At 39.1% G+C, this 18,955-nt stretch overlaps 1 protein-coding gene across 12 annotated transcripts in view; it reads right to left on the reverse strand.

Annotated features, from left to right (window-relative positions):
• LOC108411423 (nebulette-like) overlaps window positions 1–18,955 on the reverse strand; it is a 227,152-nt gene that overhangs the window by 12,564 nt on the left and 195,633 nt on the right. For 11 of the 12 annotated variants that reach the window (XM_037533859.1, XM_037533865.1, XM_037533863.1 and 8 more), the window contains 4 exons: window positions 16,838–16,940; window positions 15,304–15,396; window positions 15,000–15,137; window positions 4,239–4,321 (listed from right to left, as the gene is read on the reverse strand). In XM_037533859.1, coding sequence (XP_037389756.1) covers window positions 4,239–4,321; window positions 15,000–15,137; window positions 15,304–15,396; window positions 16,838–16,940 — 417 coding nt within the window. The remainder of the gene's footprint in view (window positions 1–4,238; window positions 4,322–14,999; window positions 15,138–15,303; window positions 15,397–16,837; window positions 16,941–18,955) is intronic. The other variant, XM_037533855.1, reaches the window with a different exon arrangement.

An 18,955-nucleotide genomic window follows, 5' to 3' on the forward strand; every position in this document is an offset into this window, starting at 1 on the left:
GTCAGGTTATAAGCTTTTGTTTCCACAACATGGATAAGCGACAGAACTTCTGTCAGGGACTGTAGTAGGAACACTGATCCTGGAGGAAAACTGCCATACATTTTAGTGCTTTCCATGCTTTAACATGCTCATTACAAATAGTCAGTGAACAAGGTGCTGTTTTGGGTGGTACTGATTCTTGACCGACTATGATAGCGTATAGCTGTCACAGGCAGCAATGTTAGTGACATTGTGAGCATGGGCTCACAGGGTGATGCACTGCCCTGATTTTGATGTTTTCACTGCTTTAACATGCCTGTTACAGTCAGAGTTGGCTTGCCTGGTTATCCAAAATCATCTTACTGTTAATTTTCCAGGACCAGGTTTGGGAAACACTGTGCTTACTCACAGTGACCCTGCACTGAAACAACTAAGTTTATGGCTCCAGAATTCACTGAGGTCTCTCTTTCCCGCTTTTATCTGCATACACAAATCTAACATTTCTCACTACTCACAGCATCATTGTGTAAGAAAAAGAGGCCTCAAAGACACAGATAGAATACAACATTGACTGCATAGACTGAGTTAGAATGTTAATGCACCACCTCAAAAAATTCCTTTTCAAACATTCTACGAAGCCATCCATCTCTTTCCCTCTCTCTCCACGACCTACCCCCCACCCCCCCATTTGCATGACAAGTTCATTCCCAGAGGTCATACAATCTTTCAAGATCTGTCAGACACTGACTCTTAAAAATCCTGTAAGTTTCACTGCACTTCTGTAAACTCCATTATTCCACATACATACAGACTGAAGAAGTGCTGCACCTTCTAAATTCCTTGAATCACTCACTCTTAAATGTCCTTCATATATGCCACCAACAATGTTTGCTGAGAGATGGAGTTCATATGACTCATGAATTTACATTCACTAAAAATTGTTAAAATGTCTAGTCCGTATACATTATATATATATATATATATATATATATATATATATATATATATATAAAATTTCTTTTTTTGTTAATTTTGTGATTTCATTTGGTGAATCACAAAGTTCATATTTCTATTGTTCAATTATGTTGTAACCTCATATATTTTCTTTTCTTTTAAAGGAAATTAATGTTATTAAATAATTGAGTAAGTAAATGGGTATTGAACTATGTGTAACTACTCTCATGAAAATACAATGTCATGCTTAATAGAGGTACTGCCATACATTTTCACTGGAAACATTAATATTAATTAGATAAATTTATACTTGGTGTTTCTTTTACTCTACTCTACATAACCGTGCTCAGAAATCATAATGTATGTGAAGTTACATTGTGGTGAATTTGAGCAGATACTGTGACCAAACAAATAATTTGAAAATTTGTTAGGAAACTGGGTATGAACACCTTTTCCCAAACCTTTCACCTTTTACATAACACACAGACGGAGAAGTGGAAAGAGGAACAAACATAACAGAAGTCCAAAATAGGAGCTCATACGTGGCACTTCCTGGCCTTGCCATAGCAGAAGGGCCTGTGTGGTCTAGCGAGGCTTCTGGCATGTCAGGCTCCATTTCCCTGATGGAGATCACTGAGGTAGTTGGCAAGCTCCTTATTGCCAAGGCACCAGTGGTGGATGATATTCACCCAGAAATGTTTAAGACTCTGGATGTTGTGGGGCTGTCATGGCTGACATGCCTCTGCAATATTGCATGGACTTTGGGAACAGTACCCTTGGACTGGCAGACCAGGGTGGTGGTCCCTATATTTAAGAAAAGGTACTAGGGGGTGTGTGCCAAATACCAGGGTATCACATTGCTCAGCCTCTCGAACATTTATGCCAAGGTGCTGCAATGGAGACTCTAGCTAATAGTCGAACCTCAGATTGAGGAGGAACATTGCGGATTCCATCCTGGACGAAAACAATGGACCATCTTTTCACACTCTCACAGCTTGTTGAGGGGGCATAGGACTTTGCCAACCCAGTCTACATGTGTTTCGTGGATTTGGAGAAGGCTTACGACCATGTTTCCTGAGATATTTTGTGGCTGGTCCTCTGGGGGTATGGGGTGCCAGGGCCACTACTCTGGGCCAATCAATCTCTGTGCTCCTGGAGTGAGAACTGTCTGTATACTCTGCACTAAGTCAATCTCATTCAGTGGTAGTGTTGGAATTCGCCAGGGTTGATTCCTATTTGTGATATTCATGGACAGGGTGTCAAGGCATAGTCAAGGTCAGGAGGGCATTATGTGTGAATGCCGAAGGGTGGCCTTTCTGCTATTTGCAAATGATTGTTGCAAATGTTGGATGTGTGTGTGTGTAGTGGTTGGTATGTGGATCAGCACCTCCAAGTCCATGGCCCTAGCCTGGAGAAGGATGGCATGCCCAGTCTAGGTAAGGGGAAAGGACCTGGCCCAGGTGGAGGAGTTCAGGGTCTTGTTCTCAAGTCATGGGAAAAGGGATCGTGAGATCGGCTGCAGGCGGCAGCAGTAATGTAGTCACTGTACTGGACTGTAGTGGTGAAGAGGGAGCTGAGCCATAAGGCAAAGCTCTCTGTTTACTTGTCAGTCTATGTCCTGACTCTCACCAATGGTCATGAGCTGTGGATTGATTGCAAATACAAGTGGTGAACTACATTCTACTTGATAGGGTGAGGAGCTCAGTCATCCAGGATGAACTCAGAGTAGGGCCACTACTTCTCCTCATTGACAGGAGCAAGTTGAGGTGGTTCGGGTATCTGATCAGCATGCCCCCTGGACTCCTCTTAGTGGGGATTTACCAGGCCTGCTAAGATGAGACCCCGGGGTAGTTCTAGGACCTGCTGGAGGGATTATATCTCCAAGTTGGCCTGGAAGTGGCCCAGGGTCCACCCAGAATAATAAATCTGCAGATTTAATTTTTATTTTTGTGTTTCAGTTTATTGTTCAGTTTTGTTTCATTCTTTATGTTAACAGTAACATGAAAGACAGAGTGGTGTAAATTATTCAACCTTATGTTGCTCCCTGCACTTAAACAGCCTAGCTGAACTGCATCTGTTTTCAAGTTTCATCAATTCAATGTGTAGTTTTTAATGGCCAGTGACAGTTCATTGCAAGATGTCCTAAGAGCATATTCTTGGAATTATGGACAGAAATAAGCCAACACATAACACATAAGTTTGCTTCAGTAGCCATTGTTATACCATGGCTTGCTGTCCCCAGCCACTGCAGTAGAATCTTCAAGAGAGACTGACCAACTAGCAAGCACATTCAGGCCCTAAGCTGACGTGCATTTGGGTTTAATTCTCTGAAGGCCCCGCTGTAAGCAGGGACCCAGGTCATCAGCATACAGAGATCAGCAGCTCTCCCTCTAAGCTTCAAGACAGTAGGGTACCATCACGTACCATCACTTATCATTACACTACCTTCTATATTGATATTGATATCTATTGATACTGCTCAATTTCCCACAGTATTTTCATTAGGTGAATGTTGTGTCTGATTTCTCTATGCACACTTATTAATCTTTTCCATTATCTAATGTCATATTAACCTTATCATTTGCTCATTCATACTGCTGACAAGAAAGAAGGGCCTATATCATCTACATATGAAAGAGAAAAATCAATACTGTTAGACTGCAGCTTGTTTGTGTGTATGTAGAGAACAACAGAGGGGGCAAAATATAGACTTGAGGTAAAACAGTATTCAGAACAAACCAACCACAAAAGACACTGTTAATGCAAACTGTCTGGGACTTCCTTCAAAAACTCTTTAATCCAAAAGACCAAAGGACCACTAACATTCATGCTAAATAACCACTCTAAAATTGGCATTTGAATATGAAAAAAGTAGAGATGCAAGGATTAATTGGGCGTGTATCATATCAAATTTCATCCCAAATATGCGAGCAGCCAGTATCTCTCTAACTTAACCTATCCTGAGAGCCAATCAGTGACTTAAAAGATATAAGCCATATTGCACCTGAGGCGAAACTGAGAAAACCTTGTCTTATCTATTTCACTAAAGAAATTTTTCCTGAAGAATATTTCATATTTGGCACCTATTTTGCTGTAAACTCACTGCGTGACCATACAGAGCTGTAATTAATGCAGTGTGTTGTTAAAACTGCTAGGATTCGTTTCTGTTACCATGTTAGCACCCAAGCACTAATTTTTGCTTTTACTGTACGGAATATGCTGCCATAATCTAAAGTAATCAGAATTTAGCTGACTGACGGTATGTGAGTCTTGTTAGGGAAAGACATTTAAAAATGAGAACTTACCATAGTGGCACAGTGAGGAGAAGCCTTTATGTTGGTCTGGTGAATGTGGACACTTGGCTGGTTATCACCTGAAGAAGCAGAAGCTAGAGTCCAAATTCACATGAAAGGACCAAAAGACATGAAAAATTAAATGTGCATAACTATTAGATACTGCACAAATGTGTTTTTCCTGCTGTCTGCTGCAACCCTGGCAAATTCATACCTAGAGCCACAGTGCTGTCTGGTAAATTTTAGTTTTATGAAGTATTTCTACACTTCTGTCAAAATAATGAATTATTTTTTGCTGTATGGCCTTACCACTTGCCATGTGTTCAAAAATATTTCTGACAAATTACATCTTCCAGTGAATTGATCTAATGTTACTCTAAAGCTGTGTTTCGAATAGTTCACTATTCACCTTGTAGAATTTGCTATGAAATGACCTGAACACAGAACACTAGGGGCGACTTGGAACGGTTGCAACACTTATTCATTTCTCTAGTTCAGTTTATTGGAGACTTGGATTAGGCCAACCAGATTTTTATATGTTTATATATATATATATTTATTTATAAACATACATCTGTCTAATAAGCATCTGTTAAATCTACAATTCACAATATTTATTATATATTATATGCTATGTTTATTTATTATATATGTTGCAACATAGATTAGGCACAATTTTCAAAATATGTTACATTTCATTAATTAACGTTTGCTTTTTGTTTCAATAAGTACAATATTCTGAAAATATACATTGTTTTACAGTCATATTTTTTGTACACAAATATTAGTGTTATTTATTTATTTGGTAATATTTATCACTGCCCTGACAGTTCTGCCCTCATACCTGCTTATACAGAAAGCAAACAAAATACAACTTCTACTTTTAGACAATTTATTCGAAGTATTACACACACACACACACACACACAAGAAAATACAAGCAAGTTATTTTGAGAATTATTTATTATTAATTATTTATTAATTATTTATTTGACCATCAGCCTCTCGTGGTCCTTTAATATATTTGCCTGTTCTGTTCATTATAACAACTAAAATAGAAAGATTGTACCTATGTTGAAATAAAATGTTGAAAAATACAGTTGTGTGAACTTGCAATCATCATCTCCATCCTGTCACCCATGACAAAACATCATAAGCCAGCTAGAGATACAGACCCAGAGGCATGCAAAGCATGCCACTTACAAGTCAACAAAACAATGGCCCTCACAAACATCTTCCTTTCAGTTTCAGTTTTTTCTTAAATTTGTTCAAAAGAAGTGCCCTCCTCTTATTTGGAAACTCCACCAAGAGGGCATTGCAGTAATCTAACTGTGAGGTCACAAATGCATGTATCAGCTTCTCAGCATCACCATGTGTCACTAAGTCCCTGAGTTTGGAAATATTCCGTAGGTGGTAAAAACAGGTTTTGGTAAAAGAAGCAATATATTAATCAAATGATAATGTAGGGTCAAACACAACCTCAATATTCCCCACACATGATGACAATGATAATAAGTGACCTTTTTACAACACTGTCAATTACAGCCATACATACTTCCAACTGTGAATATCCTCCAAACACCTAGTTGCCTGAGATGAGGCAGACTGTGAGCTTGGTTGTGTTTGAAAGTAAACTTGTGTTTCATCAGCAAAGCAGTGAAAAGAAATATGCTTACTCTTGAATGACCCCTGGGAGACACCTGAAGTAATAACCTTAAAAGGTGAGGAATGCCCATCTCAAGGTTACACATTCCTGTGTACCATATATTTTTAACTACACAGGTAAATCATCTGCAAACACTAGCCTAGTCTGCTAACTAGCTGGTTAGCTAGTAATAAACTTACTAACGCTAGTTATAGCCGGTAACGTTATGTTAGCTGTTGACTGCAAACTATATATTATTGAAACCAATTTTGATGCAGTACAACTAGAACCTATTATTTAGTTTTAACCTGGAAAAGAGCATATCTGTCTTCAGCATTTGTTTGATCCGTGAGAAAGCTATGTCTGTAAAAAGCCAGTTCAACTTTGTGTGTGTAAACGTCAGACCTTGTTTTAATGTATAAATGTCCACAGTGTGGGGTCACTGTTTAGAGAGTAGGGTACAGTTGCGAACCTCTGCCAGTATAATATATTTTTAAGCTATTTTAATTTTATTCACTTCTGTTTCTTGGTCATACATTTTCCAATGTTAAAAGAATGTTTTAGCAAAATACACACACACACACACACACACTTTCTAAGCCACTTCTCCCTCAGTTTCTCTGGGGAGGTGCTGCAGCCTATCCCAGCAGTCATCGGGTGAAGGTTTAGCAAAATAAACAAAAATAATTTTAATGGCCAGATTTATATCTTCCAAAATATGTTTGTTGTCTAGATTTTCCTTCTTTAGCTGTAAACTGGAGCAGAGAGATTGGAAGTCAATAATCATGCAAATCCATTCTGTAATACATCGCTAAAACATCATCAAACCATATCCAACTCATTAAATGAGACCTATTAATGAGTTTAGGGTAAGTAGAAATTGTGATAATTATATTTGTTGCTGAACCATTCCTTCAAGAGAATGTATTCTTATTGTGTAGCCTACACTTATTTTAATGTTCATGTTTTTTGTAGGTGGTACTGCAAGCAGTTAGAAAGCCTGTGGGGCTAAAAGGCTTCTGCTGTTAATGTGCTGCTGGAAAGGCTTTGTGTAACCATGTATTTGCACTGCTTTTTCAAACTGCACAGTACACTGCAATTGGATTAAAGACAGTGGCACCACCAGTGTTCTTCAAACATGGCACAGACCAAAGGACCCATCTAAGATATTTCACCAAATTTTGCATGATAGTTTAAAATTTGTAGGTTCACATTTTTGATATACACTTAATATACAGCTCTGACCACTGTATCAATACTCCTCCACACTCTATTCATACTAATACTCACATAGTACTGTGTGTGAATCTGGCATGATTGATTCAGGCATAGCTTACTGTCCACCTTTTTACAGGAACAGCATTATATCTAATACACCGATTTTTACGTTCCTAAATATTCTTCGTAAATCAAGCCCTCGGGCATGCATGTACACGGAACAGAAATCAACACCAAGCAACACTGGAACTGCAGAAAGTGAAAAAAAGTTCAAGAAAGGCTGCAAAGACAAAAGGTTGACACAATCAATAACAGTAATCAATAATAACAATGGCCATTTCACGTTAACCTTTAATGAAACTTTGTGGCATGCCGTTGATTTCTGTTCAGTGAGTGTGCACGCCTGAGCGTTTGATTTATGAAGGGAAATGTGAATTGAATGCAACACCAGCAGCTATATGGAATACTTGAAAGACTGGTCCTTCAGGTTACCCACTCATATGTTGAATATTATCAACAAATGTGCTAATCATAACATCTTACAAAGTACAAATTACAAAGTAAGCTTAGATCAACTGGATTATATACAATTGTTAAAGACATCTGGCATATCACAACTTTGTGAGGTGATGCTGGGGGTATTTTGTGTGGTTATCTCCTTGCTCTAGGCTCCTGTGTTTTCATATTTATGAGTGCAGCAGGAGTAGGCCGTCATCAGGGGCCAGTAACGTTGGTTAAATGATTTGCTTACGTATGATAACACGTTATCCACGCCTATAGTAGAGTTGAACCAGAGGGGCTCTGCAGAGTCAGACCTGACCATGATAAAAATGTTATTTTTACAGTTTGAAAAGATGTGTTCACATTTCAAGAAAGGCTTGTATATTTTATTATTACTGAACAAAATATTTCAGATGTTAATGGAAAAAAGGTCTTCGGGTGTAGTTACTCTTTAAGGGGGTGCAGCAAACATCTTCCACAAAGAGGGGTAGTGACCTTGAGTCAGATGTGTTTCAGGAATACAGTGACCTGTAAAATGTCACCTTCTGTTTTTTTTTTGCTTTTTTTTTGTTATACACCCTGATGCGCTTTACCTTGGTGCCAGCCCTGATGCTAAGGTACACGATCCTGGTCAAATCCTCCCTTTGGGCTGTTGTTGAACATGTAACAGAGGCTGCGCACATCAAGTGGTCAGGCTAAACTACAAGTAAACACAAGTACTTTTGGCAAGTCCAAGACCAGATGGCCAAAACTGGTTTCCCTTGTGGGATTGATCATGAAATTTACAGAGAATGTAAAGGACAACAAACATTTTAAAATTATGTCAGAAACTGAAAAACTACAAAAATGGAGAAACAAGGTTTTGTTCTGACAGCAGTGAGATATGGATATGTACCTGAATATGAAATAATTAGTGCTACTTTTTTACTTAATAAAGTTCTACAGGTTTCTGCTATTGTGATGTTGCAATTGAAGAAAGCTTTTTGGTGCTATGTAGAACTCTTCTTCTTCTTTCAGCTGCTCCCTTTAGGGGTCGCCACAGCCGATCATCTGCCTCCATTTTGCCCTATCCACTGCCTCCGCTACTTTTACACCAACCATCTCCATGTCCACCTTCACTACATCCATAAACCTTCTCTGAGGTCTACCTCTTCTCCTTCTACCCGGCAGCTCCATCTCCAACATTCTTTGACCAATATATCCACTATTCCTCCTCAACACATGTCCAAACCATCTCAACCTGGCCTCTCTGGCTTTATCTCCAAACTGCTCAGCATCTTCATCTCCGCCACCTCCAGCTCAGCCTCTGGTCTTTTAGACAGAGCCACAGTCTCCAAACCATACATCATAGCAGGACACACTACTGTCTTGTAAACCTTCCCTTTCACTCTTGCTGCTATCCTTCTGTCACACATCAGCCCTGACACCCGTCTCCTCCCACTCCATCCTGCCTGCACCATCTTCTTCACCTCTTTTCTACACTGTCCATTGCTTTGGATGGTTGACCCAAGATATTTGAAGTCATCCACCTTTACGACCTCTACTCCTTGCATCTTCACCTTTCCACCTGCCGCCCTCTCATTCACACACATGTATTCTGTCTTGTCTCTATTGACCTTCATTCCTCTCCTCTCCAGTGCAAACAATGTCATCTGCAAACATCATGGTCCATGGAGCCTCCTGCCTGACCTCATCTGTCAACCTGTCCATCACCATTGCAAACAAGAAGGGGCTCAAAGCTGATCCCTGATCCTTGAAACAATTTGTCACTCCAGCTGCACACCTCACCACACCTGTCTCACTATCTTCATACATGTCCTGCACCACCCTAACATACTTTTCAGCTACACCTGACTTCCTCATACAGTACCACAGTTCCTGTCTTGGCACCCTATCATATGCCTTCTCTAGATCCACAAAGACACAATGTAGCTCCTTCTGACCTTCTCTGTACTTCTCTACCAACACTCTCAATGCAAAAATTGCATCTGTGGTACTCTTTCTGGGCATGAAACCAAACTGCTGCTCACTGATCTGGACCTCTCACCTTAGCCCTGCTTCAACAACTCTTTCCCATACCTTCATGGTGTGGCTCATCAACCTTATACCTCTGTAGTTACTGCAGCTCTGCACATCACCCTTGTTCTTAAAAATGGGGACCAGTACACTGCTTCTCCACTCATCAGGCATCCTCTCACTCTCCAGGATTTTGTTAAACAACCTTGTTAAAAAGTCCACTGCCTTCTCTCCTAAACATCTCCATACCTCCACAGGTATGTCATCTGGACCAACTGCCTTTCCATTCTTCATCCTTTTTAAAGCAGCCCTCACTTCCACCTTACTAATTCTCTGCACTTCCTGATCCACTATCTCTCCCTCTTTGGTGCTATGTAGAACCATTTTCAAAAAAGGTTCTATATAGAACCATATGACATACTCCATCCATCTAAAGAACTATTTTACAATGCAAAGAAGTATTTACTCATGCAAACGGATCCTTGAGTTTTAGTCCTATACAGAACCACTGTCTTTATTAAAGAACACTTGAAGAACTATCTTTAAGAGTGTATCTATAGAGCCATTTTGCTTCTTTTGCATGGTAAAATGGTTGTTCAGATGGCCTGAGAATGTAATGTATATGGTTCTATATAGAGCCTTTTTGGAAATGGGTCTATATAGCACCAAAAGGGTTCAGCTATTGTTATGATATCAAGCTTGTTACAACAGAACTCTTTTTGGTGCTATATAGAACAATTTTCAAAAAGGTTCGATACAGAACCATAAACATATTCTCCATCAGTCTGAAAAAACATTTCCCCATGCAAAGAATAATTTATGCATGAAATAGTTCTATATAGAACTCATGTTTCTAAACAGAACTATTCCCTTTAATAAAGAACCCTTTGAAGCACCATCTTTAAGTGTGAGTTTTGGTCCATTGTATTATGAAATTTCTAGACAATGTAACAGGGCAGCTTGCTATTATAGAGATGACTCCTCAGACCCTGATAACAAAACTCTCCTCACTTGGACTGAGCTCTTCCATGTGCAACTGGGTCCTAGACTTCCTGACCAACAGGCCGCAGTCTGTGAGGATCCACAACATCTCCTCCTCCACCATAACCCTCAGCACTGGCTCCCCTCAGGTCTGTGTGTTGAGCCCCCTCCTGTTTACACTGCTTACATATGACTGCTCACCTATCCATCCAGGCTGTCATATTGTGAAGTTTGCGGACGACACAGCAGTGGTTGGATGCATCACAAACAGGGATGAGTCCAACTACAGGCAGGAGGTGGAACACCTGGAGGGTTGGTGCAGAGAAAACAACCTCTGCATCAACGTAAAGAAGACGAAGGAGATGATTGTGGACTTCAGAAGGGGCCATCATGACCACCTCCCTCTGCACATTGGAGGTTCTGAGGTGGAAGTGGTCGACAGCTACAGGTACTTGGGTGTGCACCTGAGCAGCAACCTCACCTGGAGCAACAACACTTCCACTCTGGTCAGGAAGGCACATCAGCGGCTCTACTTCCTCAGTAGGCTGAGACGAGCTGGACTCGGGAGGGCAGTCCTCACCTCCTTCTACAGATGTGTGGTGGAGAGCGTTGTGTGCTCCAGCATCAACGTGTGGCCTGGAAGCTGCTCTGCTGCAGATAAGAAAGCACTGCAGAGGGTGGTGAAGGCTGCACAGAGGATTGTTGGAGTCAGCCTCCCCAGCACCACGGACATTTACACCTCCAGATGCAGGAAAAGGGCTACCTGCATCAGGAAGGATCCCACCCACCCAGCACACGCACTTTTTGTCCCGCTCCCCTCAGGCAGGAGGCTGCGGAGCATCAAGTGCAAAACAACCAGACTCAGAAACAGCTTCATACCAGAAGCTGTAAGGCTCTTAAATTCCAACTGAACACACTGCACTGACACTTACAAGAACAAGTACTGTTACAAACACTGTCACTTTAAACCGCACTGAGACACTTTATCTAGACACTTTATCCACTGCTCTAATTCAATATCATGCTGCTATAGCAACTTGCACTCTGGACTTCATATTGCTGCTAACTGCCTACTCTCCTACTCTCCCTCTCTTGTGTACTTTTCTATTTTGTGTTTTTTTGTATCTATTGCTCATATTTATCTATTTTAATAACAGCTCTTGGGTGTAAACTGGACCATGAGATCTAAATTTCGTTCCACCTCATGTACCATGTGATGCGAATGACAATAAAATCTCCTTGAATCCTTGAATCCTTGAATATAAGTGTCCTACAGTATGCTCTTAAGTTCCCTAATGGTGGTTCTCAAACCTGGTCCTGGGTGCCTCCATCTTGCACATTGTAGTGTGTCCTCTGCTCCCAACACACCTGGTCTGAATCCGTTTATTAACAAGCACTTTCTTGGATGAAATGTTGTTGTGTTACAGTAGGATAGACACTAAAATGTGCAGACCAAGAAGTACTCCATATGTTTGGAACATGTGATCTTATGTATTATCAGTAGTTCTGTTAACTTTGGTACCTATGTTATTGTACTATGTATATGTATTGCTCCTCTTTCTTTAAAATATGCTGTCTTAGGAATTACATGTTTTACTTAATGAAATAAATAAATAAAATAAATTTAAATAACACTCAGTATTAAAAGTAAAAACAATGAAGTGTGTCTGTTTCTTTCAGTGTTACAAGAATAATTCAAACAGGTACGTCAGAGAAATGGTTGTATCCAAGATGTTGTATTCCTTGACCCTGCTGATAGCTCTCTCCACCAGGATTCTGAGACATGCTATGGCTTGTGTTTGCTCTGTTTCCTCTTTGCTTAAGTGGGTACCTTAATTAAAGGGGGGATGATTCAAGATTCAAGAGTTTTATTGTCATGTGCACAGCAGAACAGACAGTTGCACAGTACAATGAAATTCTTACTTTGCTGTTCCTCCATTCACCATATATACTCTTAAGAGAATAAAAAAGAAAATATAAGAATAACTCTAAAAAACTGTAGTAAAAGGTAAGAGCAAAAAAGTGTACAGTATGTGCAAAGTTGAAATAAAATTAAAGTTACACGTGCGTATGTACAAATAAGTGGAGCAGCTGTTCCTAAAGTGCATCAAGTGACAGATGAAAACAGATGTAAACAGTAAACAATATTACTCTGTGCAAGTAATAGATGTAAACAGTATTGTTCTAACAGCAGCAGTATAGGTGCAGTTGTTGAGTGGAAGGTTAAATCGGTTTAGATTGGGAGGGGGGAAGAGGTAGTTAGTGAGGTGTTCACCAGCCTGATGGCCTGTGAATAGAAACTGTTGGTCAGTCTAGTTGTCCTGGACTTTACACTCCTGTAACATCTGCCTGAAGGTAGGAGTGTGAAGAGTCTGTACTGGGGGTGTGTACTGTCCCTGATGATGTTTTGTGCCCTTCTGATGACCCTGGTGTGATAAATGTCCTGTAGTGAGGGGAAGGCTGCTCCTGTGATGGACTGGGCAGTTTTAATTACATGCTGGAGAGCCTTCCTGTCCTGAGCAGTGCAGTTTCCATACCAGACTGTGATGGAGCTGGTAAGAACACTCTCGATCGTACTCCTGCAGAAGGTGCTGAGAATTTTGGCTGGCATGCCTCAGCCTTCTCAGAAACTACAGTCACTGCTGGGACTTCCTGATGATGAGGTGTGTATTGTGAGACCAGGTGAGATCCTCACTGATGTGGATGCCGAGGAATTTGAAGGTTTGTCAATCATTTCCTTGGTCTTGTCTGCATTCATGGAGAGATTGTTGTTATTGATGTTGTCTCGTCCCCACCAGTGATCAGTCCAATGACTGTAGTATCATCAGCGAACTTGATGATGCTGGTGTTGTTCTGGGACGACACGCAGTCATACGTGAAGAGTGTGTGCAGAAGGGGGCTCAGCACACAGCACTGTGGGACCCCTGTGCTGACTGTTCTTGTGCTTGATGTGCGGCTGCCGACTCTGACTGACTGGGGTCTATCTGATAGAAAGCTCAGCACCCAGTTGCAGAGGGCAGGTGTCAGTCCGAGGGTGAGGAGCTTTTCTGAGAGTTTGTGTGGGATGACCGTGTTAAATGCTGAGCTGTAGTCAATGAAGAGCATTCTGACATACGTGTCCTTGCCCTCCAGGTGTGTGAGGGCTGTGTGAAGGGCTGTGTTCACTGCGTCGTCTATGGACCTGTTCCGTCGGTATGCAAACTGAAGAGGGTCTGTAGTGTTTGGAATGGTCTCTTGGATGTGACTCACATGATCTGACTGCTGGGCTTATTACCCAGAATGCTCTTGAGTTTGCTTTAAAAAGGGGATGTTATTGGATGGCTGTTTCTTTGGTTCGCATCCTTGGTTTCTTTAAACTTTGCTTTCTGACATCTGACCTATGTTTTTCGTTTCAGTTTCCTTCTAAATCTCTTCAAACACGAAGTAGTTACATGAAGTGCCCTCTAATTTTGATTGTATGGAAACATAACTCCAAATGTTTATGAGTTCTTTACCTATCTTCTCTTCCATCTTTTCTTCTTTACAGCATGGAATTATTGACGTTCGATTAACATAATAGTTGCATGAATTCTGACCTGGCTCTTCAGACTGAGTCCCATTGCTGCATATCTGATTTCAGTACCACATATAAAAGTGTTCCAAATCAGAATTGAAAATGTCAGATTCAGGGCATTTTTTGCTGTTCATACTGCCTCACAGAGAGCACATCTATGTCACATAAGGAGAAAAAGTTTGGTGTGTACTTGTATCTGTATCTCCCTCTTTCAATCACGTAATGTAAATAGGAAGCACAAATATCATCAAGCCAACTATTGGATATCATGATTAATTTCCAACAATATTTTATTAATTACTATTGTTGTTAATAATATCGATTAGTTGTTGCAGCCCTAATATGCATACACAGTTTAGTGTAACTGGTGCACTGAGAATAGTCCACCAACCAAAAACATCCAGCCAACAGCACCATGTGACCACTGATGACAGACTATAGGATGACCAACACAAACTGTGCAGCAAGCTACCATTTATAAATTTAAATCTACAAGGTGGACCAGCAAGGCAGGATTGTCTAATAGAGTGGACAGTGAGTGGACAAGGTGTTTAAAAACTTAACATACCACTTACATCATGTGTCACTGCCGTTCTGAGAATGGTCCACTAAATAGTACCTGCTCTATGGTGGGGCTATAAAGTATACAGTGTAACACATATTACAGTTGGTATTTGTAGAACTACAAAGTGCACCTCTGTGGTAAGTGGAGCTAATAAAATGCAAAGTGAGTGTAAAATAAGGTAGATGTTCCTAATAAAGTGGTCAGTAAGTGTATGTTTTACCATGTCTTCATCTTGAAATCAAATACATTTACACATGCATGCTAGCAGAAGCGTCCACACACGCATTTTCTTACCTGCACTAGCTGTATCCTGTGTGCTGCTGTAGACACTTTCATCACCCAATGGCTCAGACATCAAAGAGGTGCACACAGACTGCATACAGGAAGGTATGAAATGCGCAGACTGCTGCCAAATCACATAGGCACCTTGCTCTAATGCAGACAAAATATAAATATACACACACACACACACACACACACACACACACACACACACACACACACACATATATATATATATATATATATATATATATATATATATATATATTGTGTGTGTGAGATGGTTGGAAATGTGTGAAGAAGGGTGCAGCAGTACCACACATTCTGTGCAGGCTTTTAGACTGAATATTGTCCTCCACAGGGTCAAAATCAAATATGGAGTCTGGATCCATCCGCCACACCTTTTGGCCTTTGACAAAAATATTTAAAAATTTTCAGTTAGTTACTTTATACAAACAGCACTGACAACAAAAATTATAGAATTAAATTCCTAATTTGCTAATTTTACAGTGCATTAGATGATCACTGAGCAATTATTAATTAATCCTAAATGACAAACCAATTCAAACAATTACACACTAGGTTTTTTAAGACACTTTTTATGGGCTCAGTTATATACAGTGCCCTGCAAAAATAATTCTACCCCTGGTAAAAATGAGCAAAACAGGCTGCAAGAAACATTCTGATCCTTTTGATTTTTCATTCAAAATATTAACAAAAATCTGAAATACAATGATTAAACAAAAACATCTTAACAGGAAAGAATTTTTTTTTTTCAAATCTGTGTGTGACACAATTATGGCATCCCTGAATGCTCAGCATGTTAAACCATAAAACACGATTAAATTAACAATTCTGTTAGACTTTTAATTACTCTGTATAGATTTTATGATGTAATATACATTAGGAATGTACTATAAATGTTTATTAGACCAAAAAACTGTACATTTTGTGGGAATTCATATTACTGAATATGAACTGAATATGTTCGTTTTAAGTGCTAGGTCTGTTTACCTACTAGTGCACATGCGCAGTGTTCCCCTCAAGACGGATTTGCATAAGTTTGTGCAGCCTCCCGCTTCAAAGAACACAAACAATTACAAACAATCTGAGACCATTCCTCCATAGAGAACCTCTCCAGATGCTTCAGATTCTACACTATAGGCTTTCCACTTTAGCACATCCCACAGGTTTTCTAAAGGGTTTAGGTCAAGGCTGATTATAGCAAAATCTTACAACCCCATTTCTAAAAAATCTTAATTACTGTGAATTTTCTATAGAATTTTCAAATATTTTGCTATTTTATGTAGCCATTTCCTTATTTGTGCAGCTCAACAACCTTTTGCTGAGCATAAGTGCTATTTTCTCTGGCCTTTCTCATATGGTGGATGCATTTCTAAGGGTGCCAATAATTGTGACACTCATAGATTTAAGAAAAATATTTTCTAGATAGACAAGATTACTATAACTTAAACAAAGGTTATATGTTTGCTAACAGTTTAATTAAAGTACTTTTTATTTATTTTTATTTATAAAATTATTTATTTTAATTTAAATATTTTTAAAGCTCATTTTGCTCATGAATACCAGGTTGTAAACGTTTTTAGAAGGCACTGTATGCACAAATTCTTGAACACAATTATTCTGGGTGCCTTAAGAGTAACTCTGAGTCCATACTGAACATACTGAACATACATGTGTCATGTGTCACTCTGTTCAATATGCAGTGCCTGTGTTATACTTCCAGATCCAGGTGCAACATAAGTATGTCTAAAAGGATAAACTGAGCCGAGTTTGTTTTAATACTGCAGTTAACAAACATAAAATGATTTACTGAGTGACACCAATACCTGCTTTTCCATCTATTTCCAATGCATGTCCCATGTTTTGGTTTTCTAGTGCAGCAGTACAGTCCCTCCCACGCATCCGATCTAAGTCCTCATGGTACTTTGCCTGAAGGAAGAGAATTTTTAAATTTCAAAATGACAATCGTTTTAGTATACAACCCCAATTCCAATGAAGTTGGGACATTGTGTAAAACATAAATAAAAACAGAATATGATGATTTGCAAATCTTTTTTCAACCTATATTCAATTGAATACACTACAAAGACAAGATATTTAATGTTCAAACGATACACTTTATTGTTTTTTGCAAATATTCACTCATTTTGAATTTGATGCCTGCAACACATTCCAAAGAAGTTGGGACAGGGGCATGTTTACCACTGTGTATGCGACAAATACATTATTCAACACCCAATAAAATGTCCACAAACCCAATAGATCATCGACTAAAGATCATTAAATTCAGCTGCAGAATTATGGAGATAATCTGGTTTTATTTTGTACTTCACTGTACACACTTAGTATACATAGCAGACACCACTTTATACTTCACTTTCACTTTTAAAGTGGCCAAGAGACACAATATCTTAACACAAAAAACAAAGGGTACGAGACACAGAAATAAGGGTACCTTTTATCAAAATGTTTTGACAGATCCACCTGACAAATCAGTAAATGTTGTGTCATCAACCCATGCCCCAAAATGTTCCATAATGCCTGCCCTTTTATCAGATCAGAAATGTGCGATTACAGGAAGTCCTGCTCCTTTAAACAGTCTGAAGTGTGTGGTAGTTGAAAGTCCTGCCCTGGATGTCCCACCCCAGGATGTACAACCTTCCCACTCCTCAACCATTTTTCCTGGAATCCCTGTCAGCCATTTTCATTAAACTCGCAAATGTTCAACGGCTTATTATCCTCAAGTTTTAAATGGATAACCACCTACTCAACCACATTCTCAATTTCAATCAATCAATCAATTAACCAATCAGCCTTTATTTAATCTCTGAGAATATTGAGGATGACCCTCATTTACAATGTTGCTGACATACAGAGCAAGAGATTGACAATCTGTAAAAACATATCAAATAATACAAGTAAATTTAATAAATAAAAAAAATCAGACAAAAACAGCAAAACATAATAAATATGTTTATAAATAAATTAAAAATACATAAAAATACAATACAGATATAAAACAATAATTAAAACATAGCTAAAATGTAAAGATTGATCAAATCAGATCAAATCAAAATAAAAAAGTATATAAGTAATAAAATTAAAAAGACAAATAATAACATAATCATAATTAAAATAAGAATGTTAATAATAATAAATAACCTAACAAATAAATAATAAAATGAAAATAAGATAATAAGGGTAAAAAAATCAGGTAAAACAGTTGCAGGCAGAGTGTAGGTGGTTAGTAAGAGTTTAAAATGACTGAGTGACACCAGCTGAGCTTTAATGTTTTCTGTAGTGAGTTCCAGCTCACTGGTGCACTGTAACTAAAAGAAGATTTTCCCAGTTTAGTAAAAACCCTCGGTACTTGGCATATGATCTAGCCACTGGACTAAGTCTGATAATTACCATTATTTACAGACATCATTTAAGTAATATATTCTGGCATATGGCTGGAGAGTGTTTTATGAATAAAAATAAACCAATGTGTTTCCCATCATGCTGCTAGTGATGGCCAACCAACTTTTTCATGCAGTGATAAGTGTTATAAGGGGCTCCCATAATGAATCTCAGTGCAGAGTGATGGACTGAGTCCAGTGGTTTGAGGGAACTGGCAGATGCATGTTTGTAAATTACATCACTGTAGTCCATGACAGACAGCAAGATTGCGATTCTTTTTCTAGCATACATGGGGAAACAGGATTTATTTCTATATAGTTAACCAAGCTTATGTCTACACTTGCCAACCAATTTATTAATATGGGGTTTAAAAGTGAGTTTATGATCCAGCCATATGTCAAGGTATTTATACTCTGTGACTCTTTCGAGCTTGGTTCCCATCAGGGTAGTGATATTTACAGTATTAAAATCAATTTTAGTAGATCTGGAAAACAACATGAACTTAAAAAAAACCAGAGCATTAAATGAGAATTGTAGTTTTC

The sequence above is a fragment of the Pygocentrus nattereri genome, chromosome 24 (assembly GCF_015220715.1).
Source record: "Pygocentrus nattereri isolate fPygNat1 chromosome 24, fPygNat1.pri, whole genome shotgun sequence".
Lineage (NCBI taxonomy): Eukaryota > Metazoa > Chordata > Actinopteri > Characiformes > Serrasalmidae > Pygocentrus > Pygocentrus nattereri.